Source organism: Rattus norvegicus, chromosome 10, assembly GCF_036323735.1.
Source record: "Rattus norvegicus strain BN/NHsdMcwi chromosome 10, GRCr8, whole genome shotgun sequence".
Taxonomy (NCBI): Eukaryota; Metazoa; Chordata; class Mammalia; order Rodentia; family Muridae; genus Rattus; species Rattus norvegicus.
This window is the reverse complement of record NC_086028.1, coordinates 11278053-11303478: the sequence shown is the minus strand read 5'-3', so window position 1 is coordinate 11303478 and position 25426 is coordinate 11278053. Positions and strand designations below refer to the sequence as shown.

The following is a 25426-nucleotide window of genomic DNA, read 5'->3' as shown; positions in this document are numbered from 1 at the left end:
GAGGTTTCTTATTTCAAAAGTACATACTTAAATTTAAGCAATTCATGCTCTAAAATAGAAATGTGAAGTTAAATGTCTTTATTAGTAGGAATCTATTCCTATAAAAGTCTTTGTGTGAAAAAAATGGTAGAACAGCAGGGAAACTCAAAAAGACTTGAGCTCACCACTTTCACAGTTCAGAAGATTGATTTTACCAAGAACTGAGTGCCGAGACTTCAGTGTGTCATCTTCAGATATAAGGTCTTAGTCCAGTAGTGCTGTATTCTTTAAGGACAAAAGAGCAATAGCTATAGGTTAGGAGGTCACTAAGCTAGGACAGGGCTCCAATTTGCAGGCTCAGAAGCCTGGACATCTAATTATGCAACGGTAGAAACCAATGCCCTGGCCCAGAACAGCTCGGTTCCCCCAGGGCAGGTCTATATATAATTCTGGTTTGGTGTAATTGGGTTCTTGAATGTGTTGTTTCCCAGGCCCAGGCTCCTGCCTGCCACTAGACTGACTACCTGTAGTCCCACCCTGTCTCTCAGAAAAGAAGGAAGCCAGGCAAGACAGCAGAGGCCCAGGGCAGGGGAGTGAAAGGGCCAATTTAATGAAACTACAAACTGGGACCAGGCCACAGTTCACAGTGATAGGAGGCCATGCAGTGTGTGAGACCAGGAGAGGGACAGCAGCAGGTTACAGCGTCCACATGGGCATATTCACAGACCATTCAAGAAATGGACAGGTTTGGGCTTACACCCAGGGCACGACTCATGTCCCTAGGATACTCCCACCACTTGTGACTTCTTTCCTGGTCCCCGGTGCCACAGCTGTTCGTTCCTATTGAGGAGCTCCAATATGGAAGCAAGTCAACTATGGCAAAAAGGCTGGCACTTACTCCAGAGACCAATGAACTTACAAGGAGGTGCTTCTGACCTGCCATGTCAGCAAACCACCAGGCAGAAGTTGCACCTACATAGCACAGAGACAGAAGTAGACAGGACAGGCTCATGGGCATTCATTCCTTCCGGCCCCAGAAAATAGAGGGGCTCACAGAGGTGTGGCCAGAAAGGAGATCTGCATACTGACTGACTCAAAGAAGCTAGGTGAGGACAGGGGCAAGTTCTTCTTCGTTACCAGAGCTTTAAATAGCCCAGCATCCTCTCTGCCTTATACCAGGCAGCTCTTGGGTGTCTCCATACCTGAGAGTTCTGAGGTCCAGGGTTAGCAGTCTTCATTTCTTTCCCTATCTTGGTACCCGAGACAACAAACCCCACTTAAACCATAAGACCCTGTCTTGCTTGGGTCCACTTAACTTTAGATAAAACCCTGACTTCATTCCAGCAGGTCAGGAACTGTGGTTCCAGGCACGATCCTCACTGTAGGCCCTAGTCTGGGGGGCCTGTTGATGCCTCTGGGTGCTTTTGGTCCCAGGAAGAATAAGGACCAGCCTGAACCGTCTATTTACACAGAAAGGAGAAATGAGGACCCCAGTAAGAGAGCCACTCTAGCTTATCTTCTGAATTGCAAATGTCCAAGCAACACACAGGATCAGTGCCACCCCCATGCCACCCACTGGCCCTTGGCCTTCAATCCAACAGAATTTTGCTGGAAGAGTCGGATGCTCAGGGAAGGGCAAGGTGAGGACAGGATTTCCAGGGTACAGTGGCAAAACTTCCAACCGTAAGTGGGGTTTGGGGAGTAATAACCACTGAGCATGGGGAGCAAAGCACATGGGGCCAGACTGATAGGCGGGGGAGTCCAAGTCTGGCTCTGTTAGCACAAGCGCTTGTATGTGCAGATGTAGGCTTTGCAGCTGGGACATGTGTGCGTCACATCCTTGAAGTCATTGATGAGGCAGGGGATCAAGCAGCAGCCCAGGTCACACCTGAATTGAAGACAGAGACAGGCTGAGTCCTGAGAAGGCTCAGGCAGCATATAGAGCCCCAGCAGTACCAACCACTTACCAGTGCCCCACACCTACCCCATGAAGCAGCAGAAGAAACCCAGCACAAAGTTCATCAGGCCTATCTCGTAGGAGATCTTGGTGGTAATGGCCTGCTGGCAGTGAGGACACACTGTCTGCACTGGGGCGCCTTCAAAGATCTCTCCCTGCAGTACTGTCACCGTGGTGGCTGCCCCTGATGGGACCAATACTGTGGCCGTGTGGCCCCCGGGGCCAGGGTAGGACCCTGGTGGGTAGGGTCCTGGTGGATAATAGCCCATAGGTGGGTGAGGGCCTGGAGGAGGGTAGAAACCTGGAACAACACACAGAGAGGTCACTGAGCTGGGAAAACTCAGAACCTATGATCCCAACACTCAAAGCACAACCCACAGCTTTTTGCTGTCTTCCCCAAGAGGGCCAGAGTGTCGGCAGGAAGAAGCCTTGGCTCGAGGTGACCGTTATAATGACCCATTTGATCCCTACCACATTGAGACCAAGACAGACAGATGTGGCAGAAAGCTAGGAGCATAGCTCAACTCCACTTCCATGACTCTGGCCTGTCAAGACTGTTCTGCCTGCAAGGATGGGGCTTAAGAAAGAAGGAAAGTATCATTCCTCTCAAGCACATAAGGCTTCTTTTGCAAGTCAATGTTTGAAACACCAAAGACAACACAACCTAACCCCAGATACTGCAGGACCTAAGTGTAGTGCCAGTGAGCTACTGGGTCCAGGCCTCCCCTGGGGGCTTCTGTCCTTAATAGGGAAATCACCCCTACCACCCCTATCAAAGCTCCCACCATACCACATTCCTCAGCATGAACCACTGTGACCTTGCTCGATGGATGGTAAGTTCCTTCTAACTACCATTTTCAATGTATATGAAATGACTGATGACTTTCCATAATGGACTCACCTGCAGGCATGTAGGTGCCATCTGCATTCATGTGGGGGGGCACGAAACCAGGCTGAGGCACTGGATGGCCAGGCGGCTCATAGGGCGGGGGGGCAATGTCAGCAGAGGGCAGTGGCATGCCTGGTGGTGGCTGCATCACAGCTGGAGAGGTTCGGCCTGGATAGAGATGGGCAGAAGGAAGATTTGCTCAGCTGATCTCCACACAAGCGGGACACAGGGGGGCCCTGAAGCAGGATTTGGAAAGCCTCAACTTCACTTAGAATTGAGAGCTGTGGCAAGACCCCAGAAAGCAGAGGTCAGGAAAGACCCTTAAGGGCCAATGACACGGTACTGGCCCAGCAGTCCCATTTATGGACCTCATACAGACCTCTACTAATGTCAGTTTAACATCCTTACCTGGGGTATGTGGGGCTCCACTTTTTTCCTCCAGTAGTGGGGCTGTAGGACCTCCTGGATAAGGAGGGGGTGGCTCATTAGACATCTTTGCTGTTGATACTCCTGGATCTGGAGGAGAAACAAATTTAGCTCCTTGCTGTTGTGACCACCCATCTTCAGAAGCCATCAACCCGAGCACGGGTTTTCTCGGGCTCCTCAGCGATTCCCTGGCTCAAACTCAAGTGCCTGAGTCCTTCCACCATTCCTTTCCTCAAACGTGTGAGAAGGATCAGGTTGGTGGCTAGATCCAGCAGTGCCCGTGGGAGCATCAGCGACCACTGAGCTCCCTCTGACACTTGGGATACTCTACCTCTGCCAGGGACAACCCACCAGAGCTACCATCCTTTATACTGCTCCATGGTCATCCACATTTCTTTGGAAGCTGGAGGGTAAGGACAGAACTCTGATGACAAGGCCCAGCAATCCTGTCTGGGAACCTAACCCTGGCTACAGTTTCCCAACTCTTAACTGAGCCATGGAGGGGCAGACTTCTATCACAGGCTGCAACATGGTTTGGAAAGGGGTGATTTCTTACCTCAGATTTCTGGTGCACACAGAATGGAAACGGGTGAGAGTAATTCAGCCGAGACAGATCTAGGAGGCTATTTCAGGGAAAGAGAGAAAGCAAAAGCTTTAACCATAGGCTTCCAGGTAAGCTGTTCCCCCATGCTTACTCACAGCTTAACCACTCCACTCCCCAAGCACAGCTGCTGAATCCTGTGTGCCCACCACTCTCCAGCTACAGATCCAATTCCCATGCCTGATAGGAAGGAAAAGGAGTCAGCTGTGGGTTGGTGTCTGGCACTGGTTTGTCTTCAGATTTTGCTTAGGAGGTATGAAAAGGAAAGAGACAGTCAAAAGAAACAATGTTTTATTCCTTTCATCAAATGTTCGGAGCCGGGGTTGGGGATTTAGCTCAGTGGTAGAGCGCTTGCCTAGGACGGCGCAAGGCCCTGGGTTCGGTCCCCAGCTCCAAAAAAAAAGAACCAAAAAAAAAAAAAAATGTTCGGAGCCTGCCATACTGCATTAGTGGAGAAGTAGACACACTCAGGTCTTGCCTTCACTCTATTTAAAATAAAAGATTTAGTCATTAGTAACATTTTGAAGTGGGGACTGCCTTTTATTAACTGAAAAGCAGTAACAAATAGAAAAACTCCAGTACTATGGTATGTTCAGTAAAAATGGCATTTCTAGCAAAGCCTAGAGCCCTTACAGTAAGTCCAAACACAGAAGTACCAAGCCACTTCAATTTTTTCCCCCTTTGAAATAAGAGTCCCGGGGTTGGGGATTTAGCTCAGTGGTAGAGCACTTGCCTAGCAAGCGCAAGGCCCTGGGTTTGGTCCTCAGCTCTGAAAAAACAAAAACAAAACAAAAAAAAACAAAAACAAAAAAAAAACAAAATAAGAGTCCCACTGTGTAGTCTAGTCTGGCCTCTAACTCTTTATCCTCCTGCCTAGCCTACCATGTGCTAGAATTATATAGGCACACACCAGGACAACTTGGCTTCCTAAGTTTAACAAATCAGGGGCAGAGGGATCAGATCCAAGCTTTGGGGTCAATTTTGTGGTGATTTGAATAGGAATGGTCCCCATAGACTAGTGTTTGAATGTCTGAAGAGAGTAGCAATTAGAGGAAGTGTGGCCTTATTGGAGGAAGTGTGTCACTGTGGAGGCAGGCTTTGAGATCTCATATGTGCTCAAGCCATGTCCAGTTGTACAGTCCAGTTCCCAGATCAAGATGTGGAACTCTCAGCCCCTTCTCCAGCACCATGTCTGCCTGCACACTGCCGTGCTTCCCATCGTGACGATAATTAACTAAACCCCTAAAACTATACGCCAGCCCCAATTAACTGTCCTAAGAGCTGTGGTCATGGTATCTCTTCACAGCAATAAAATCCTAAGACAAATTTTAATACAAGTTTGAGAAACTCCATTCATGATCAATATAGCCTAACACCCTTTGTGCCCTGTGCAGGAAGTTACTGCTCTGCCACACCCAACTACAGCTTCAGCCCATCTTTCCTTAGGCAGGCCCACATCTGAGGCTTCCAGAAACAGGTCCACTACTTCAGATTACAGGACTACCACTCTACAAAGCCACCCTCACATTTCACAGCTCCAACCTACAGATAATGCCATGAGCATTTCATTCAGCTGCTGTGAGTGCTGCTTATTCCAAGTAACGACCAGAAGGAGACCCGCAGTACAACCCTGCCTGGCTTCCCCTCACTCTGTAGGAAGCTCTGCCAGGGAGCTGCGTACTCTACCTCTGCTTGGCCACACTTACCCACCAGCCTGGGCTTGTTTCGCTGAAGAACTCCAGATGGGGGTTTTCGCAGAAACAAGGATGCAACTGACATTCTGAGATGCCTACCATAACTCAGGAACACCACAGAGCCATGGAATCGAGCAAAACTGCTTTATTCCCCCAACCCTAACCCAGGCCACGTGGAGTATGATTCAGCTACAAGGGGGCAAAAACAAAACCCCCCAATCTGCAAAGCACCAGAACTCCTTTCCTGCCCCCCCCAGAGAAGAAAGGAGTGGCCTTGTGTCCAGTAAACAGAATGGACAGCAAAGAGATCTGGAGCTAGACAAACCTGGCCTCAAGTCCAGGACCTTAGCATGTCAGGAGGCCTTACCTTCCTGTATGAGAAACCTCCTTCCCTTCCCCAGGCCCGGGCACATCCCAATCTCTAGGACATCCATGGGGAGGAGGCTCTGCAGTTACATCACGGTGACAGCCTAAAGCTCTATTACCATATTAAAAGCACCAAACATAATTAACAGTGGGAAAGCATTCTTACAAATAAATTACTCAGCAATTCAATGTAGTATAAATACCACACGTTATAGAAACTAAAATGGCTAGGAAAAAGATCTGATGGGATCCTGTTGTACATGAAACTCATCCTTCACCAAGACATTATGTAGCACATGGCTGTACCTGGAAAAGCACATGATTCCAAAATAGGACCCTGATGGCAGCAGTACTGCCTGATATGGTAGCTAATCTTGTCAACCTGCACACTGGGAAACAAGAACCTCAACTGAAAAACTGCCTCTGTAAGACTGACCTTCAGTAAGTCTTCATTTCTAACTGATGTAGGAGTGGCCACAATAACCTTGGGCAGTAGTAACCCTGTGAGTCTGGCAGCAGACCAGTAAGTAGTGCTTTTCGTTTTGTTTGTTTTTTTAAGGTTTCCCCTTGAACTCCTGTCCTGATGTCCCTTGGTGGTGATACACTATAACCTGTAAGCTGTAACTAAAGTAACCCCTTCCTCTCCAAGTTGCTTTTGGTTATGGTGTTTCACTACAACAAACTGCTGTTGGGATTTAAAAAAAAAAATCACTCGGAATGGAAAGTGAGAAAGAAATGGAGCATGGATTCTTGGTGCCAGGTTCAGTCGCTTTCCTGTGTCTCTTGCTTCCCAGAGAAGTTTCAAGTACGAGGCCTCAGGGGCCTGAGAGCTGCATTCTGTTTGGCTCTCAACTATTCATTATGCAGTGCAGTTGACTTAAAGCCAAGGCAGAGAGCGCCTAGCAGCCTGTCTGCTGATACAGGGCCCTGGAGTGGGGTGACAGCACAGCTGTAGGGGCTGAAGGCAAACTTAACTCTCTGGTTGAAACTGTCCTACACACTGCAACAGAGGGTAACCAACACACTCCCATGGTCTTTCTGTTTCCCAGAGTGCCAGTGAACAGGCATTCTACCAAGTCCAGGAGGAGAAAGGGGAATTTTGCATCTTGAGACATATTGGGGCAATCAGCTGGGTCAGCTCTGTACACAAATTCTCACAGGACTGAAGACAAGTACTGAGGGGATGAGGCAAAAGGTGACAGAGAGGACAAGGCTCAGAGGGACTTTCTGACATGATTCTTTCCAGGTCTACAAGACCAATGGTTCTCCAAACTCTTGTTCTGTGGACTTTATACCAGATTATCAAGGACTTCAATTGGATTATCTCCCAATACAATATTAGAAAATATCTCTTACATACTTAATAAAGAATTTTAAAGTTAGTTTGACCATGCAGTAGTAGTGCGAGCCTTTAATCCCAGCACTCAGTAGGCAGAGCCAGTTCCAGGACAGTAAATAAAAAGTAGTTCAAGGCTAAGGCTGTAGCTCAGGGAGAGCAATTTCCTTACATGTGCAAGGTCCTAGATTCAACCAAAAATAAATAAATAAATAAATAAATAAATAAATAAATAAATAAATAAATAAATAAATACTGAGCTTACAGTGGCAGATTAAGTTTCCAAAATTCCAATTAATACTCACCAACAGAACACAACTTAACAGTGGCAACACAGTGGCTCACCTGGGTTTTGTGGCAGGAAGACGGCTGTAAACGTGAAGTAAACTGAGCTACAGAGTAAGACACGGCCTTGAAAAATCCAAACCAGGGGTCAAAGAGATGGCCCAGCAGTGAGGAGCCCTTGTTCAGTTCTTAGCATCCACACAGTAGCTCACAACCATTCAGTTCTAGGGAATCCAATGCCCTCTTCTGACATCCACAGGCACCAGGCATATATGTGATAAACCCTACCCAACCAGTGGCTGGTCAACCAGTGGGCTCTGTAAGTGCAAGTGTGCATCATGCAAGTCCTGGAGCCTGAGTTTGACCCTGGAACCCACAAAAAGTGAAGAACAGAGTTGTCTCTTTACCTCCATGCAGATGCTGTGGCACACCCTCAACATAAAATAAAGCCAAGAAGTTACTAGCAACATACAAAGAAACAAAACAGTTCCCCTACAGTATGGAATTACTTCCTTTGTATTCGACACAGTATTTCTGAATATCTAAATCACCCGTTTGCTTCTGCTGGTAATTCTCTGGGGAAGTTGGGAAGCACAGAAGAGGGAACTTAGGACCTCAAATGCTTTATGTGTGCTTGGCCACTAACACCCCCAGAAATTGCACTAAAAAAGGAAAGTGTGCTGTGATGGTTTGCATATGCTTGGCCCAGGGAGTGGCATTATTAGAAGGTGTGGCCTTTTGGAAGAGGTGTGTCCCTGTGGGGTGGGCTTGGAGACCCTCCTCCTATCTCCTCCTAGGATGCTGAGGCTGCTCCTGGCTTCCTTCAGGTGAAGATGTAGAACTCAGCTCCTCCTGCACCATGGCTGCCTGGATGCTGCGATGCTCCTGCCTTGATGATAATGGACTGAACCTCTGAACCTGTGAGCTAGCCCCAATTAAATAAAACTTTATAAAACTTACATTGGTCAAGGTATCTGTTCATAGCAATAAAAGCCTAACTAAGACATGTACTTATGTCTGTTTATCTGTTTGCTAATGTGTATTTATGGGTGGCTTTGGAGCCCAGAAGAAAATGTCAGTCTCTTGAGCTGTAGTTATAAGCATTTGTGAACCATTTGAGGTGGGTGTTGGGATCTGAACTCTAGTCCTTTGATTGAGCAGCAAGTGCTCTTAACTGCTGAGCTGTCCCTCCAGCCCTGACAGTTGCTTTCTGGGCACGAGAGGGAAAAGCAGCTAGTTGGAACTCCCAGATGGCCATCAGTCCTGGTGTGGCTATCAGGCTTGAGGTTTTCTTGTGTGCCTCACACTTTATCACACGAGATGTTCAAAAGCTATGTGCATGCACACTAAGAATCGATAAAGCTGTGCTTGCTTTGGCAGCACATACACTAAAATCCAAACGACACAGAGATAGCACCCCCTGCGCACAAAGCCTGGTCAATTCAAGCTTCAGTAGCTTTTTTCTTTGTTACTGTGAAACTCTTTATTAGCTGTGTTTAGTTTAATAACCATTTTCTTGTGACAAAGCTTTGTGTAAAGTTAAAGGAAAAGGTTTTTACTGTACTTTGTTGCTATTAAGTGTTTTACACTTTATGGTCTGTGCACATCTGCCATGGTATGTGTGGAGGTCCAAGGACAACTCTCTATAGTCAGTTGTCTCAATCCAACTCTGCGTGAGCTCTGGAGCAGAGCTCAGGTCATCAGGTTTGCATGTTAAGCATCGTTACCCACAGAGCCATCTCACTGGCTAGCCATTAACTTTTAACTAATAAAAACATATCTTTAGCTAGGTGATGGTGGTGAATATTTTGATCCCAGCACTGGAGAGGCAAAGAAGGTGGTTCTCTGAGTTTGAGGCCAGCCCAGTCTAAAGAGAGTGTTCCAGGACAGCCAGAGCTACACAGAGAAACTCTTGTCTTGAAAAAACAAAACCAATCAAACAAACAAACAAAAAAAAATCAAATCTATTTTTAAACATAAAAAAGAATAAAGTTAATTTTTACTACCTTTCTTTATGTGTGCGCTGCTTTGTGTAGTGGTAAAGACTGGTGCAGGTCGATGCCCCTGCCTTGATCCAACTCAGGCTCCAGTACTTTCTTTCAACTTAGTTCTGAGGCATCTGTGCAAATACCAGTACAGTGCAAAGTCAAGGTCTAATCCCATCTTTGCTCTACTAATAGGATAGTCTGACCTCCGCCCTATACCTCAGGAAATCCTCCTTCCAGGCTGCAGAAGACACCATGTACTAGAGAGATGACCCCACTAGACTGAATGCAGGGTCAATTCTCCACTGCCAAAGAGACCTAGAGTCTTCTGTTTCCCTAGGGAAATCAGAGCCTGTTGTTGTTCTATCTGAACTGTACCCCAGGGAGACACCTGCTGCTGTGCAAGCTTTTTAAATTAAACAAGCAGCTGGGACAAGGACTCTGCATCAACCTTACTAAATCCAGCTCCACCATTATCTGGCTCTGACATCAGAGCCTTGGTTAACTCATTTGCCTTCCTCTCAGAATGGAAGGAAGGTTGTTACCAGAGGGTGTACGAAATGTCCTCTGCTGGACGCCAGGGGTTGGCCCACAAGAACACTGAATAAAAAGAACCAGTTACATGAGCCCGAGGTGGTGGTGTAGGTCTTTACTCGGGAGGCAGAGGCAGGTGGATCTCCGAGGTCCAGGTCAGCCTGGAGTACAAAACAAGTTTCTAACAACCAGGGCTCTGCACAGAGAAACCTGTAAACTGTGTTTCTCAACAAAGAAAAAAGTAAAAAGAAAAAAAAGAGCCTGTTACTTTACAGGAACCAATGCCTCTATCCTGGAGTTATCTGATCTCTGATCATGGTGCCTGTGGTCACCTGCGATGACCACATTCAGAGATAGTCAGATATTCAGACCCTAGTCTGAGCAGCTCACCCCTGTGGCATCCATTTCCAAAACAGCAGAGGTCATAGCCTCCGAGAAATCCTCAAGATTGCTCTCCTGTCAGACTGCCCTCTTAAGACACATGGGACTTGCCTAGAGCTCCCCAAGTCAGCAACACTCCTGGGAAGGCATTGTACCCTGGATCCAGTGGCATGGGAGTGGGGTTCACATACTGCAGAGCTGCATTCCCAGGATCATTGACTGCCCCTTCACAGAGGTGGTCCCCTGTGGCATCCATGGATTAAAACACCAGCTGGCCTTCGACTGTCTCTGGAAGTAGGTCTTTGGCATCTGGCCCCAGGGCAGGACATTCAGCCTCACCTACAGTCTCCCATTTGCTGGACAGGGCAGAAAGTCATGCAATGTGATGGGTCATTACAACCCAAGTGTATCATTGGATCAGACTGGCTTCTGGGTAACGTCACATGGCTGCCCTATCCTGATTTCCCAAATACCCTAAAAGTATGTTTTAACACAGGCTTATATGGTGGCCATGTGTAGGAAGGCCATGTGGGGTGAGATCCAGATGGCTGGTGCTGCTCTTGGAACAACTAGTCACTGGGGCTAGTATCACAGCTGAGTCAGCCCTCATTCCAACAACTACTCAGTGGTCCCATTAAAAACAAAAGCCAGAAGAAGCAGTGTTTTGGGGTCTAGACCCAGCCCTATTCAAAGCCCAGAAGGAAGGCTTGGAGGAGACAAAGTCCAACAGGCAAAGGAAAGAAAGAGGAAACAGTGATGAAGGTGGCTGTGCTAGCTGCGTAGGACAGCAGCCTTGAGGTTTGCAGGAGGACCCAGCTACAGGGACTACTGTTAAGCTCCAAACCTCGGATTTCAAGACACCACAGGTCAGGGAAGATGGTCCCAGACCCTCCAAAGCACAGGCTTCTGAGATCTCAGTGGCAGAGCACTTGCTTAGCACCTGTCATGGTTTGAATAAGCTTGGCCCAGGGAGTGGCACTATTTGGAGGTGTGGCCTTATTTGAGTTAGGTGTGTCACTGTTGGCATGGGCTTTAAGACCCTAGTCCTAGCTGCCTGGTAACCAGTATTCTGCTAGTAGCCTTCAGATGAAGATGTAGAACTCTCAGCTCCTCCTGCACCAGGCCTGCCTGGATGCTGCCATGCTCCTGCCTTGATGATAGCGGACTGAACCTCTGAACCTGTAAGCCAGCCCCAATTGAATGTTGTCTTTTCATGGTGTCTGCTCACAGTAGTAAACCCTAACTAACACAGCATCCACGAAGCCATAGGTTTAATTTCTTGTAGTGAAAACTCAGGAAAGCTGGAGCTACATAGTAAGATCCTGTCTCAGAAACAACAAGAGGTGGGGGTGGTGACAAAACCTCAGCTAGCAATGGAGAAGAGCCACCTTCCTTTCCTGCCTGTCAATGACACACTAAGAGCATAGGTCTTCCGGGCACTCTACATCAGGATAATGGTTGGAGCCCTATACAAATTCCTTAGTCTTTGACTTGTTTTAGAAAACAATGTTCTTGTGAGGCAGAACTGAACTCCACATGCTGGGCTTTACATAGGTAATAAGTAGTAGTTTTTCCAGAAGGTGCTTTTAATCGAATTACTATGCATAGAAAAATCATCCACTCCTAATGAAATCAAGGCTGTGCTTATGCCACATTGAAAATAGCAGTGACAGATTGTAAAGAATGACAGCCCCATGAAGTAGGTGGCTCAGAGAGCTACTTGCACCCAAAGCCATCTTTCCTGTGTTTTTCCTTCCGTTATGAAATCAGTGGATTAGCTAATTCACTGACCATCTGACTAAGCTCTGTCCTTAGTGCCTGGGCCATGGAGGCACTGACAGAAGTCAGCTCAGTCTAGACCACAGACCCTCTTCTCCTTCCTGCTAGCCGGGCTATAGGACGCGGTTACAGTAGTGCGGCAACCATGGAGAAATATACCGCTTATGAAGGATGGCCATGGAGACTCGGATCACCTCTAACTATCCACTGATAGATAAACCTGTTTTTGTCAGCTCCTGGGAAACAACTTCCAATCATTAGAAAAGAACTAGCATTTTAAAAACCAGCGTTACTTGGGCCTAAAAGCATATGTCTTTTCAGGAAATGAACTATCAAAACACTTCTATTAAACTTTCCAAGTAAATGGCTTTGTCAGGGATAAATGCTTTTTGTTGTTTAAAAACAGACCCAGCCATATCTCCCAATGGTATACAACTAGGGAAGTATATCATCTATGCTGGCTGCAAACTTTCCAGTATGGCTGCTTTAAGGTTACTATGCGCTAAGCTCTGTCAATAGCCTAATAAATTCAGTGATTACCCAGAATACACTTTGGTAGAATCACACCTTGTTTTGTTATTGGGACCATGTGAGTGGGTAGACTGTATGTATGTATGTATTATGTCTCCCCAAGGAAAGAAAGAAATTTTATCAACAGAAGCTATCATGGGCCTCTACATTGAAATCCTCTCTCTCAAAAAAAAAAAAAAAAAAAAAAAGGGCACCAAAAGCAAAAAAGAAAGGGCACAAAAAACCAAAACAACAAAAACAAAAATGGCAGGGGATGTAGTTCAGTGTAGAACACTTGCCTAATATGAGCAGGGTCCTAATATCTCCAGCACTATATACAAAAACGAAAGATAACTAGAGGCCCTGGAACGAGGCTGCAGGGGCTTCTGCTGTTGTGTAGGGAACACTGATGGAGTGTGTACCATGCTGGCATAGATACCCATCATTTGGACAGAAAGGAAAGGCTCAAAGTGAATGCAGGTACAGGGATGTCTCAGGCCCACACCATCTTCCTCTCCACCAAACTCTGCACAGATGTGTAGCTAAGTCAGGCACTTATTAGTGTGTAACCAGGCTAGGGCTTCTACAGCTGCCCAGAGACAATATGCTAGGCAAGAAACAAAGAGAAAGTAAGTTCAAGACCAACTGGTCTACATACATTCAGTTGAGGGAGGGAGGGAGGGAGGGAGGGAGGGAGGGAGGGAGGGAGGGAGAGAGAGAGGGAGAGAGAGAGAGAGAGAGAGAGAGAGGGAGAGAGAGAGAGAGAGAGAGAGAGAGAGAGAGAGAGAGAAGCCAAATTGAGATAAGACTAGTGGTTCCAACCTTACAAGTAGGTATGACTTCTAGGCCAAGGTGAGGACAATGACTGTGCACTGACATCCTAACGATTTCTCATCAGAGCTCCCAGCAAACTCCGTTCACTTCCTGTGACATCAAAGGAAGGGCCACAAGGAACAGGCTAATTCTACTTTTCTGGAGGAAAGTTGTGCTTTCAGGTATATTCCACTTTGAGGGCAGCAATTCCCACAAGCAAAGGTATCTGTATGTATTGTCTTGATATTCAGCCAAAAGGATGGCTAACTCCAATACAGTTACAAAGTAACTGCATTCACACCCGAAAGGACACCTATTTTTAACAACTATGGAAGACGGTATGGACTAGGACCTGAGCACAAGCAGTTAAGAATAGAGCAATCCTCCTTCAATGGAGTTCTGAATAGTGAGATCTTGAGAGGACATAAATGCAGAAGCCTTTTACTTACCTGCAGATTCTAGTTTTTCTATGATGAGCACTAGCTCCTTCTTCAAAATGCTCAAAGGTCTTAAATATTATCATTTTTCAAACCAAAAAGGTGCCTGAGACGACGAGTGTTTCTGTCGAAACAGGGGCTTCTAAGAACTCTATCTCTCAGATGTCACAAATATCTCTCACTGCATCTTCCCGGGCTTTGTAGAATAACTCCCACCTCTCTTCTGGATCATAGCCCAGGGCTTTGAGCAGATTGTCAAGCTGGCTAGGCCTTGCATGGAGAGCCAGCAAACCACTTGATGGAGGAGAGCAAGCAAGCAAATCCCCAAAGGACACATGATACACTACAGGGTGATGAGGTTACTGGGCCTGAGGCAGGGGATGATTGGTTCTGAGCCAAGAACACAGCCTAGGCTGGTCCTGTGCCCTTGCCCTGCTCTCTGAGCTGCTTCTGTCCTCAGGAGCTTGTTTCTATACATTCTGCTGCTGGCATAGGACGTGAGAGAAGTCCACACAGGAGAGGAAATGAAGAGCTGCAGCTGCAGGCACAACCAGAGATAAACAAGTTGTCGGCACCTGTTCCAAGGCAGGCCATGGTGACTGAAAGTTAATTTTAGAAACACCACAAGCCTAAAGACCCATCTCTCAAGCCACCAAAATGGAACCGTAGCGGGGGAAAGTCCTGACATCTGCCTGCAGTGAACTGACACAAAATAGACAGATCTCTGAGTTACTTTCACCAGGCGCCTAGTGAGATTAAAATTGTTATTCTGACCAAGGAGAACACACAAGACCCTGATGTGTAGTCACGCCATATAGTCACCACAGTCATAGCCACCAGGTGCAAGTTTTTTGCTTTTAAAATTTTTATTTTTTATGTGTATGTACTTGTGTCAGCTCTGGTGCCTGCAGAGGCCGGAGGTGGGCATCAAACCTCCTGAAAGGAGTCATAGATGTTTTGATTCTAGAACTAAACCACCCCTGGGCTCCCTTCTCTCACACAGCTCACCCTCCAAACTTTCTCTCACAAAGATGAGGTGACGTCATCCTTAAGATACTGATCTCTCCTGTAACATCACTTCCTCTATTATTCTAGGGAAAGTTCTGCTTGGGGGAAGGGAAGCTGCAGAGATGTGTCACTGCTAATACTGGACACTATAGAAGTAACAGCAGTTACTAAAAGCAAAGAAAATACCACAGAACACAGCAGGCCTGAGTCAGACCTCATCAACCCTAAGTTACTGTCAACTGCGTTTTCAAGAGCAATTTAAAAACAGAACCCTGTATGTTAGCATACACTCTGAGAAATGGTATTAAATTCTTTAAGTTCAAGGCCAGCTTGGTCCACTTTTCCAGACCAGCCAGAACTATACAGTAAGTCACAAGGCATGACCCCAAAACCTGAGAGAAATGTGCCTGGTCCAGGGTGACAGTGGAATCTCATCACTGCTGCCCTGTGGATCCATGCACTGATGTCAGCAGAGGCACCCGGAAAGAAACAAAACACAGGGAATCAACGTCAACAGAGTGGAAGGCAACTGGCGCCTTACATGCACTCTACCACATGGCAGAAGTCAACCAAACCCCTATAGTTGAGGCACACATGGGACCCTGCAATGTTCACTCATGTCAGCTGGTGCGATGGCTCTGGATTTGGGAAATGGGAAGGTGGTCATGTTTGGAGTTGTCACTGGCATGTGTACAGTTCTCTCTGACTCAGGTCTCTCACCTTTCTGGCTAGAAAAGCAGCAGAGATAACTGAAGCTGAAGTCTCAGCTAACATTCGTTTGGGTGTCAAGCCCTTGTTAAGCAGGAGCCATGTGAACTACTGGAGACTACAGTAGAGAAAATGGAAGCAACAGGTTGGGGAGTGGGCTCAGGAGTGATGTAGCTATTTTGGCTACAAGAGCAGAGCCAGGACTCAGCTGTCTTGACAAACACTCTCACAACGTTGCAGCTTTCTAGCTCTCTGCTCACACTGTCCAAAATGTTCAAAGGACACTGGATGCCCAGGATGGTGGTCCAAGTGTATAAGTATTTGGAAGGTAGAGGCAGGAGGATCAGAAGTTCGAGGCCAGTTTCAACTGCATAGAACATCTGAGAATGTCCTGGGCTGTGTTTTGGGCCCTGCCTCAAAAACTGTAACACAACAGCAAACATCTGAGTGGGTGGGATCCTAACCCCAACAAAGAGCTTCACCAGTGAAATCTCATCCTCTTCACTCAAGTTTACCTGGATCTCATGGTGCCATGAACAAAAGGCTGAAGTCTCACTGCCTCGCACTGGTTTTTCCTATGAAAGCAGGGCTGGGAAGAAAATGGGAAACAAAATGAAATGTGTCATTGGGCTGCAGTCTCTCCACATTTCTCAAAGCTCACAGGCCATTCAAGGACCTTAAAGGGCAGTGTGACCTCATGAAGTCTTTGCTCTACTAGCTGATTTTAGAACTAATCCAATGATTGGACAACTGAGGATTCAACTCTCCATTCAAAACTGTATTTTGAGAGAAGAATGCATATACCATGGTTCTGTGCTTTCAGAGTTGATAAGCTCAACAGGAAAACAAGTGAAACGCAGGCAGTACCTGATTCTATTCAGCCAATACACACTGTCTGCTGTGTCAGACACTTTCCTAGGCGATCTGGGTAGGAGACATTTTCCTTAACAGACTGGGGAGAGGGAACTATAAACAGAGGGGTACGTGATACAGGAATAAGAATTAGGGAAGGAGTCCTACAGAGCTTAATTCTACACAGCAAAGGCTTCACTGAATACGGAGCATTTCAGCACAGGCAAAGGTGAATTACATATAGCGTGGGAAAAAGGTCCGGGCAAAACATTACATGCAAAGGTCCCCAGAGCAGGTGGGAGAGGGGACCTGGGGAGCTCCCACACTGAGGGCAGGGAGGCAGTTGGGATAAGTTAGGAAGTGGGAGGGGTTAGTTTGTCCCAGTCTCCCTTCGCACTGTGTGCTGTACCATTATCAAATAGGTGGCTACCAGAGGGGAAGGCTGCCTCTGGTACAGTTCCTTTTTGGACAGACTGAAGCCAGAGAAACAGGTCATAATGTGGCTAATAGGTAAGCCATGCATATATGGAAGCCAAGTTGATTACACCAAGGGTCAGAACTAAGGTTGCGTCCTTAAAGGACACACAACACCTGCCTGGGAAATCTGAGAGCTGAGAAGTGATCATTTGAGTTCTTCCCTGAACAGAGCAGGGTTCTTCAGGTCTGAACATGGGCCAGTTATATCAGTGAACCCAACATTAGCCAAGTTTCTTGGTCTAAGTGAGTACTTATTCAAGAGCCAAGACCCTTGACTCCTTAATTCAGACATTCACTGCATGCAAGAGTAATGACTCAATTCACAGTCCCAATACTCAGAGAACTGTAGACCCACAAGGGGACCTGAGCTAGAACTTACAGAACAGGCAAGAAAAGCAGACGGCTCTAACCACAAGGAGGTCTGTGAGCCAGGGGCCTGCAGGACAGTCCTAGAGCCAGGGCATTAGTTACTCCCAGCAGAGGATCAAACACTGTGCTCAAGAGCCCAGACTGGTACTTGGGGACAGTCTCTACAGTTCATAAAATATGTATACTACAGCATGGCTGACACTCCTCGGCAGGATTCCCCATCTAGAAAGTTTATTTCTATTTGCCACCCCAGTCTCCAAACCAGATGGGTGAAAGGGGTCCCAACGTTGTTTTCTTCTTCAAAATTACAATTTACTTATTTATGTAATATCGGTGGGCTCATGTGCCATGGTATGTATGCCTGTTGGAAGTCAGAGGACAACCTAAGGCAGTTTGTTTCTTTTTGCTACATGTGTTCTGGGGATTAAACTCTAAAGTCAAATGCCTTTACCTGCTGCTGGGCATCTTCTCAGCTGACTTTTTTTTTAAATGTGTGTGGGATTTTGCCTACACGTATGTCTGTATGTCATTCAGTGTCTGAGGAGGCAAGAAGAGGTATAGGATGCCATGGAACTGGATTTGCCATAGGTGTTGGGAATTGTACACATGTTCTATGGAAGAACAGCCAGTGCTCTTAACTACAGAGCCATTTCTCCAACTCTTGACAATTTAAAACATTTCCTTTAAACCTTGACTAGTACTTCTAATTCTGTTAACAAATAAAACAAAACAAAACACAAACAAAAATAAACCCCTAACTCATCTGATGGCCAAGGTTTGAGAGAAAAGGTAGGATCATTCCTATGTCCCAAACCTCCTTCAGTCCACTCCAGCTCCTCCTACTGTACTTTTCACGGCTCTGACCCATCTATCTGATCTACCTGCTGAATAAATGAGTCATGAGATTTGGAATTAACCTCCCTGGACGCCCTACACTAGTCCTAACCCAAATGCCCATTACCCTCAGCTCCAGAGGCAGAGCACAGCCACATCTGAGGTAGATGTCACCGTCTTCTTTCTGAAGGTGCCTTTATTTATGGCCAATATTCAAAACAAGAAAGAATGCCACTTTCTGAATCATAGTCAGCTCCAAGGAGAAATAATCACAGTGAGGCCAGGACAGCTCCCACTTCTGGGATCCGCCTTCACTTTAACCCGTTATTTTAGGATGTGAAGGCCTGCTTTGTTATTTAGAAACTCTTGCTGCTTCCTCTGCTAGAAGGGTTATACCTAGGTTACCACCTCGAGCAGTGGTTCTCAACCTCCCTAAAGCTGTGACCTTTAATGTAGTACACCTCCTGTGTGGTGACTCCCCCTAATCCGTAAAATGATTTTCATTGCTACTTCATTACTAATTTTGCAACTTTTAGAAATCAAAGTGTAGGGGTTGGGGATTTAGCTCAGTGGTAGAGCACTTGCCTAGCAAGCACAAGGCCCTGGGTTCAATCCTCAGCTCCGAAAAAAAAAAAAAAATCAAAGTGTAAATATCTGTTTTCCAATGGTCTTACATGACCCCTGTGAAATGCTCGCTTAATACCCAGAGAATCAGAACCACTGTCTTAGGCAGATACAGATGTCAAGTGACAATCAGCCAAGAAGCAACAATAAATGCACAAAGGACACTATGTCCTGTCCCATTCCCCCAACTCTTAATATCACTGAACCATAATACTCATCAAGTAGTATAGAACTCTTCTCAAACACCACCCAAACAGCCCTGCCGTCTTCCCCCCCCCACCCCCGGGAGCTGGGGACCGAACCCAGGGCCTTGCGCTTGCTAGGCAAGTGCTCTACCGCTGAGCTAAATCCCCAGCCCCTGCAGCCCTGCCGTCTTACTTCCTATGTTCACTGCATTTTTTTCTGAATCCCAGGCACAACACACAATTGGATCTGAATTTAGACTAAATTAATATTTATTGATTATGTGGTTTCTCAGGCACATTCAGAGGTTTAGTTGAACTGGACACCTTGTAGTTAAGAACTGACAAGCAGCTGGGTGATGGCACTGCGTGTCTTCAATCCCAGCACTCAGGAGGCAGAGGCAGGTGGATCTCGGAGTTGGAGGCCAGCTTGGTCTATAGAGCTAGTTCCAGGACAGCCAGGGCTACACAGAGAATCTCAAAACAGGAAAGGAGGAGGAGGAGGAGGAAGAACAGGAAGAAGAGGAAGAAGAAAGAAACAAACAACTGACAAGCTAGACCACCCAGTGAACAGACCTGTAAGGGATTCTCGGCACTCACACATCAAGAGCATGGTGACAAGAAATATTATCTGTAAAGAAAATGCACTACAACTGCTTTCAAGGGAAGAATAACAGTGTTTTTAGAAACCAACACCACCACCCCCCCCCCGCCCATCTTTTTGGGTTCAAGCAACCAATCCTTCCACCTCGCCCTTCAGAGTGGCTGAGAATGCAAGGGTGCACCACCAGGCTGCTTTTCTTTTTTTTTTTTTTTTTTTTTTGGTTCTTTTTTTTTTTTTTTCGGAGCTGGGGACCGAACCCAGGGCCTTGCGCTTCCTAGGTAAGCGCTCTACCACTGAGCTAAATCCCCAGCCCCCAGGCTGCTTTTCTAAGACTTCTTTGTGTTATGAAGTTTCATGTTCTTTGTCTATCGTGAAGGAATAAGAATCTTTTCAGCACTCAGAGCAGACACAGGTCTTCATCTGGTCTGGGTGCTGTTCTGTGCATAAACGGAGCACACGAGGTTCTGGGAAAAGAAAAGCTTGTCATAAAGCTTCAGAGTTACAAAGAGGACCCTTCAGGGTAGTCTGGGAAACCTGTCCCAGGATCCTACTATCACCAGCGGGGTCTGATGACTCGAGGCATCAGGTAGGCCCAAGGGGCCACAGGCTCAGAACTGTGCAGTTCTGGGAGAGGAGGGGGCTGTAAGGCAGGCTGAGGGTAGAGAGCTGTCACCTCCGTAGTGGGATACTACTCTGCAGCCTTTCCTACAAGACAGAGTGCCTCCCAGAAATGGGTCCACTTCTATTTTGTACAATCTACTTCTAAGTTCTCTCACAGGACAAGAAACCTCCCATCCATGCTTCCACCCCCCACCCCAAAAGACCAAGAACTCTGGAGAACTCCACACAGGCTGACCTCTCACTAGAACATCTTTCACTTACAAGACCTTAACATAAATGACAAAACTTTTACTGCCTCGTCTCCCAAGCTCATGCTCTTTACATTTTCCCCCTCCAAGTAGAGTTTCTGAAAGCAGAGAGTTTTACAGAGCCTGTCTCTTCTCCCTTTCAAATGAAGAGAGTGTGTGACAGTCTGGTGTTCACAGCTATGGAGCCAAGTACAGAGAGGCCTGTGGGATTCAAAGCTGTAACTGTGAGGTCACCAACTGTGCACTTCAGCTTAGAAAACATCCACGGCACCAGCAGGCTCAAACTGGGCAAGCTTGGAACGTACAAAAGAGCCAAGAAGACAAGGCCAAGGGCTGGATAAGCAGACAACTCACTTTAATTATTGCCAGCATAATCTGCTGGGACAACAGGCCTCTGGGACACATTCCATTTTCTCTCTCTCAAAACAGTTTTGTTCCCTGAAGTATTCTTTGTGCATTCTTTCTTCTGGTCAGCTAACTTAAGTCTTCTTAACGTCCATGGTCCTTCCTGGTTCTAGAAACACATCCTATAGGAAAACCCTCCAAATCCCTTTGGATCTTCAGGGCTGGGAGGCAAACTGACTTTCAAATAGGCAAGGTTAAAAAGAAAAATCAATAAGCAACAAAAATTTCTAAGTCTGGTTAATAATATGCAAGCTTTACTAGGAATGAGAAGATACGCTATCTGCAGTGTACTTTGGCATGCCTGAAAATAAAACTGACGGATAGGTACAGAGTTAAAGGGCAATATTAAATGTACATTCCAGGTGATAGTCTATGGATGTGTACTGTGAGATTCAACGGTTTTCGTATGCTTTGAATTTTTCCTAATTAAACGTCAGGGCAGTGGAGGTCTTTGAGACAGTGAAGGACTGAAAATATTTTTCTTCTTAGGAGCAGAGAGCAAGAAGAACAGACATGCTCACCTCTTTCTTCCCACCCAACTCTGGTCAGCACCAACAAGAAGCTAAGTACCAGACAGAGCAGTCCTATTTGCCCAGACAATGCTGTTCGGAGTACACTACAAAATTGATATAAAGAGTACTGAATGCCCTCTCTCCAGAGCCCCTGATCCTTACTCCTGAGACAAAGGTTCTCAGTCCCAGGTATGCATTTGTAGTTCTGGAGGGCTTGCTAAATGCAGATTTCTAGGCCTTACCCCGTAAACACTCAATCAGATGCTGGGGGATGGAGAAAGTCCAGGTCTCTCTGGTGCAGGGGATTCTACCCAGTTCACTCCATCTTCCTTGACACCTGTTGAGAGGCCCCTGGAGACCCACCTCCTCCAAGGTCCTGGATGGCTTGGGGCTTCGCCAGCCCGTCGCCTTCCTAACGTCCTGCCGGAGCGCCACGTAAAGCCAAGTCCAGATCTGCAAACCGGCGGGGAAAGGAGGACGACGGCCTCCTCCAAGACCGCCAAGGTCACCCGTGGGTCTCTGAGGCTTGCCTCAGGGATCCTCCGGGACCGACTGCTGTTCCTCTATACCCAGAGGAGAAATGGCACACACAGCCTTCCCTTACAGAAATACAGAAAGTCGAGATAATCACCCGAGTGGGCTGGACCTTCTCTGGCTGATATCCCGTCTGCAGGCCCAGTCGCTCGGGCCCTGAAATGCTATCCCTCGCAGCCTCGCAGCCTCACAGCCCCGCAGCTGCAGCCACACCGAAATCAACTGCCCTGATTCTGCGTAGCGTTTCAGAGGGAATGGACTCCACCACGCCAACCTAGCCCCGTTTACCTCGGAATCCAGGAGCCTGAGGCCAGGGGGTCAGAAATCTGAAAGGGTCCAGCCCGGTGCTCAGACGAGCCCCTCTACCAGAGGGCTCGCAGCACTCACCGCCCCCGCACGGAGAGGACCCTGGAATTTGTAGTCCTTCGGCGCACCCGCAGCATTCCCTGAGGCGGGGGCCTACAACTCCCGGCACCCACCGCGCGGCGGCGGGGTGAGGGCGGGGCTCCGTTCTAGGTCACGCGGGCCGAGGGTTTCAAAGCCCAGCCCCCGCCTCGGAGTGAAAGAGGGGTCCCACCGGAAGCCGCCTGGAAGACTCAGAGGTGACTCACCGTCAGTTCGGCCCTTCACCGGCCGAGCGCTGCTGCAGGAATGGCTGCCTCAGCCCGTAGCTGTCAAGAGGAAACGGGAAGGCTTTGGAGAAAGGCCCAAGCTCCTGGCCTCACGGCTTAGGGCGGAGCTTCGCGCCTCAGATAACGAGCTTGGGTGACGTCAGCCGAGGCGCGTTGCGGGTGTGAGGCGAGCAAGTGGGAGTACCCCAGGCCTTTCTGCTGGGGGAAAGGCTGAAAAGTAGGAGCATGGCAGTGCTTGCGCTCCCTCAGGCCCGCCAGCCATGGGTAGAGGGAGAGTTACCGCCCTTGCGTGCACGAAGCCGGGAACCACACCAGCTGTCCCTGCCATCACACAGCTTCCACTCTGACAGACGATAAATAAGCCACAAAATGCCCAGCACCTCAAAGGAAAGCAATGGTGTCCAACAGAATTATAGGGTTGCCTCTGGGCAGGGAAGGTAGGAAAGGCAATGGTGGGGTGAGGTGTGAAGTAAAGAGTCTGTTGTAGAAGAACTGAAAGACATTTTGGCCAGCAAGGTGAAGACTCTGGAAACACAGGCTAGATCCAAGTCACCAAGGTCATCAATGAAGTTTGGATCATTACATGTGGAAACTAAAGCTCTCTTTCATTTGTTTGTGTAATAGTCACTCATGGAGGTCAAAGGGCAACTTTCAGGAGTCAGGTCTCCTTCCAGCGTGTAGGTTTTGGCTCTCAAATGCAGGTCTTTCAGGCTTGGCAGACAAACACCCATGAGCCATCTCATGGACCCTTTTGTATGTTTAAACAGGGTCTCCCTCTGAGCCCAGGAGGGCCTTACATTCAGACTCATGACCATCCTCCTACCTCAGCTTGCCAAGTGCTGGGATTACAGGCAGGGAGACATCACATTTTGAGGAGTTCTAAGGATTAGAATTACAATTGAGCTTCGTTAGTGTCTTATGGTCTTATTGCTGTGAACAGACACCATGACCAGTTTTATAAAAGACAGCATTTAATTGGGGCTGGCTCACACGTTCAGAGGTTCAGTACATTATCATCAAGGCAGGAGCATGGCAGTATCACAGCATCCAGGCAGGTGTGGTGCAGGACCTGCTGCATCTTCACCCAAAGGAAGCCAAGAACAGACTGAGCATCCCCAGGCAGCTAGGAAGAAGGTCTCCAAGCCCACCCTCACAGTGACACACTTCCTCCGACAAGGCCACACCTTCTAATAGTGCCACTCCCTAGGCCATGCATATGCAAACCATCACATTCCCCTCCCTGGCCTCCATTGGCTTGTTTAAACACATAAGACTATGGGGGCCATACCTAAACACAGCATAATTAAAAAAGTACATTTAAAGGCCCTGGGTTCGGTCCCCAGCTCCGAAAAAAAGAACCAAAAAAAAAAAAAAAAGTACATTTAGTTCAACTTCCAAAGTCCCCATAGTCTATAGCAGTATCAACAATGTTAAAAGTCCAAAGTTCAAAGTCTTCTGAGAACCATCTAATCACTAAACTGTAATCCCCGAATTAAGACAGGCAGCCAGCTGGACAAACTTCAAACTCTGCCGTCTCCATGTCTGATGTCAATGGGGTCTTCAGATCTTCAACTTCTTTTTCATCTTCGTTGACTGCAACAAACTTTTTTCCTGAGTTGGTTCCACTCCCGTTAGCAGCTTTCCTCAGTAGATAGCCTATAGCTCTAACATCTCAAACACCTTTGAGTCTCAAACAGTTTCAATGTAACAGCTTGTTTCAATGTCTTGGATCCACACATGATCCTCCAAAGGGCTGGCTTCACTTTTCTAGCTCTGCCCTCTGTAGCACTCAGGTTGATCCACTCCACTGCCTTAGCTGTCCTTGGTGATCATCCTATGGTACTGGCATCTCCAATACACTGGGCTCTTCGTTGTAACTAGGCTTCACCAATAGCCTCTCACAGGCTCTCTTCATGGTGCCAAGCCTCAACTCCTTTGCATGACTCCTTCAGTCCTGGGCCATCAATTGCAACTGAGGCTGCACCTTCACCAATGGTCTTCCACGCCTCTCACAGTGCCCAGTCTCAGCTGCTCTTCATGACCCCTTCATGGCTTCAAAACCAGTACCACCTGGGTGACTCAGCCACAGCAAGAGGTACAACCTTGGCTATCTCTGGAACACAGCTTCTTTGTGCACACAGAAAAACACTTCCCAGAAGATTTCACCTCAGTGATGCTAATCTCTTCCTTAGTTCCAGCTAACCAGTATCAATTGTCCCAGTAGTCTCCTCCTCCTCTTAGATTATAAAGCCAGAGACACATGGCTGAAACTGAGTTCTGCTGCTTGCAGGAGCTGGAATATGGAATATGGAATATTGCTGTGAACAGACACCATGACCAATGTAAGTCTTATAAAGGACAGCATTTAATTGGGGCTAGCTTACAGGTTCAGAGGTTCAGTCCATTATCATCAAGGCAGGAGCATGACTGCATCATAGCATCCAGGCAGGAATGGTGCAGGAGGAGCTGAGTTCTACATCTTCACCTGAAGGAAGCCAGGAACAGACTGAGCATCCCCAGGCAGCTAGGAGGAGGGTCTCCAAGCCCACCCCACAGTGACACACTTCAATAAGGTCACACCTTCTAATAGTGCCACTCCCTGGGCCAAGCATATGCAAACCATCACAGTTAGTCTCAGGCTTTGTATTGCAAATTTCACCTGGTCAGTAAATATTTCTTTTCCAAAATCAATACTTGTATTTTGTCATTTATTCGTGGACATATGGATCCTGTTAGCTGAGTTAATTAAGAACAACCTGTTACAAAAATATTTTATTGCATGTATGGTTTTTTTAAAGTTGAAGTGCTGTCTAGTGTTTCTGAGTAGAACTAGATTTGATGTCT

At 47.2% G+C, this 25426-nt stretch overlaps 1 protein-coding gene across 15 annotated transcripts; it reads right to left on the bottom strand.

Annotated features, from left to right (window-relative positions):
- Positions 1–63: 63 nt before the first annotated feature.
- On the bottom strand, positions 64–25266 carry Cdip1 (cell death-inducing p53 target 1). Of its 15 annotated transcripts, none has more exons than XM_039086264.2 (8): positions 22562–25266; positions 16204–16277; positions 9540–9652; positions 3808–3874; positions 3234–3341; positions 2838–2993; positions 1964–2237; positions 565–1867 (listed from the first exon to the last, which is right to left on the bottom strand). In XM_039086264.2, exons 5-8 carry the CDS (start codon positions 3316–3318, stop codon positions 1756–1758), a joined length of 627 nt encoding a protein of 208 aa, XP_038942192.1. In that variant the 5' UTR covers positions 3319–3341; positions 3808–3874; positions 9540–9652; positions 16204–16277; positions 22562–25266; the 3' UTR covers positions 565–1755. The 15 variants fall into 15 exon arrangements, with proteins under 15 accessions (NP_001008361.1, XP_038942192.1, XP_006245874.1 ...); XM_006245812.5 differs by lacking the exon at positions 22562–25266 and adding an exon at positions 22239–22423; XM_063269298.1 differs by lacking the exon at positions 22562–25266 and adding an exon at positions 22048–22250.
- Positions 25267–25426: the final 160 nt, after the last annotated feature.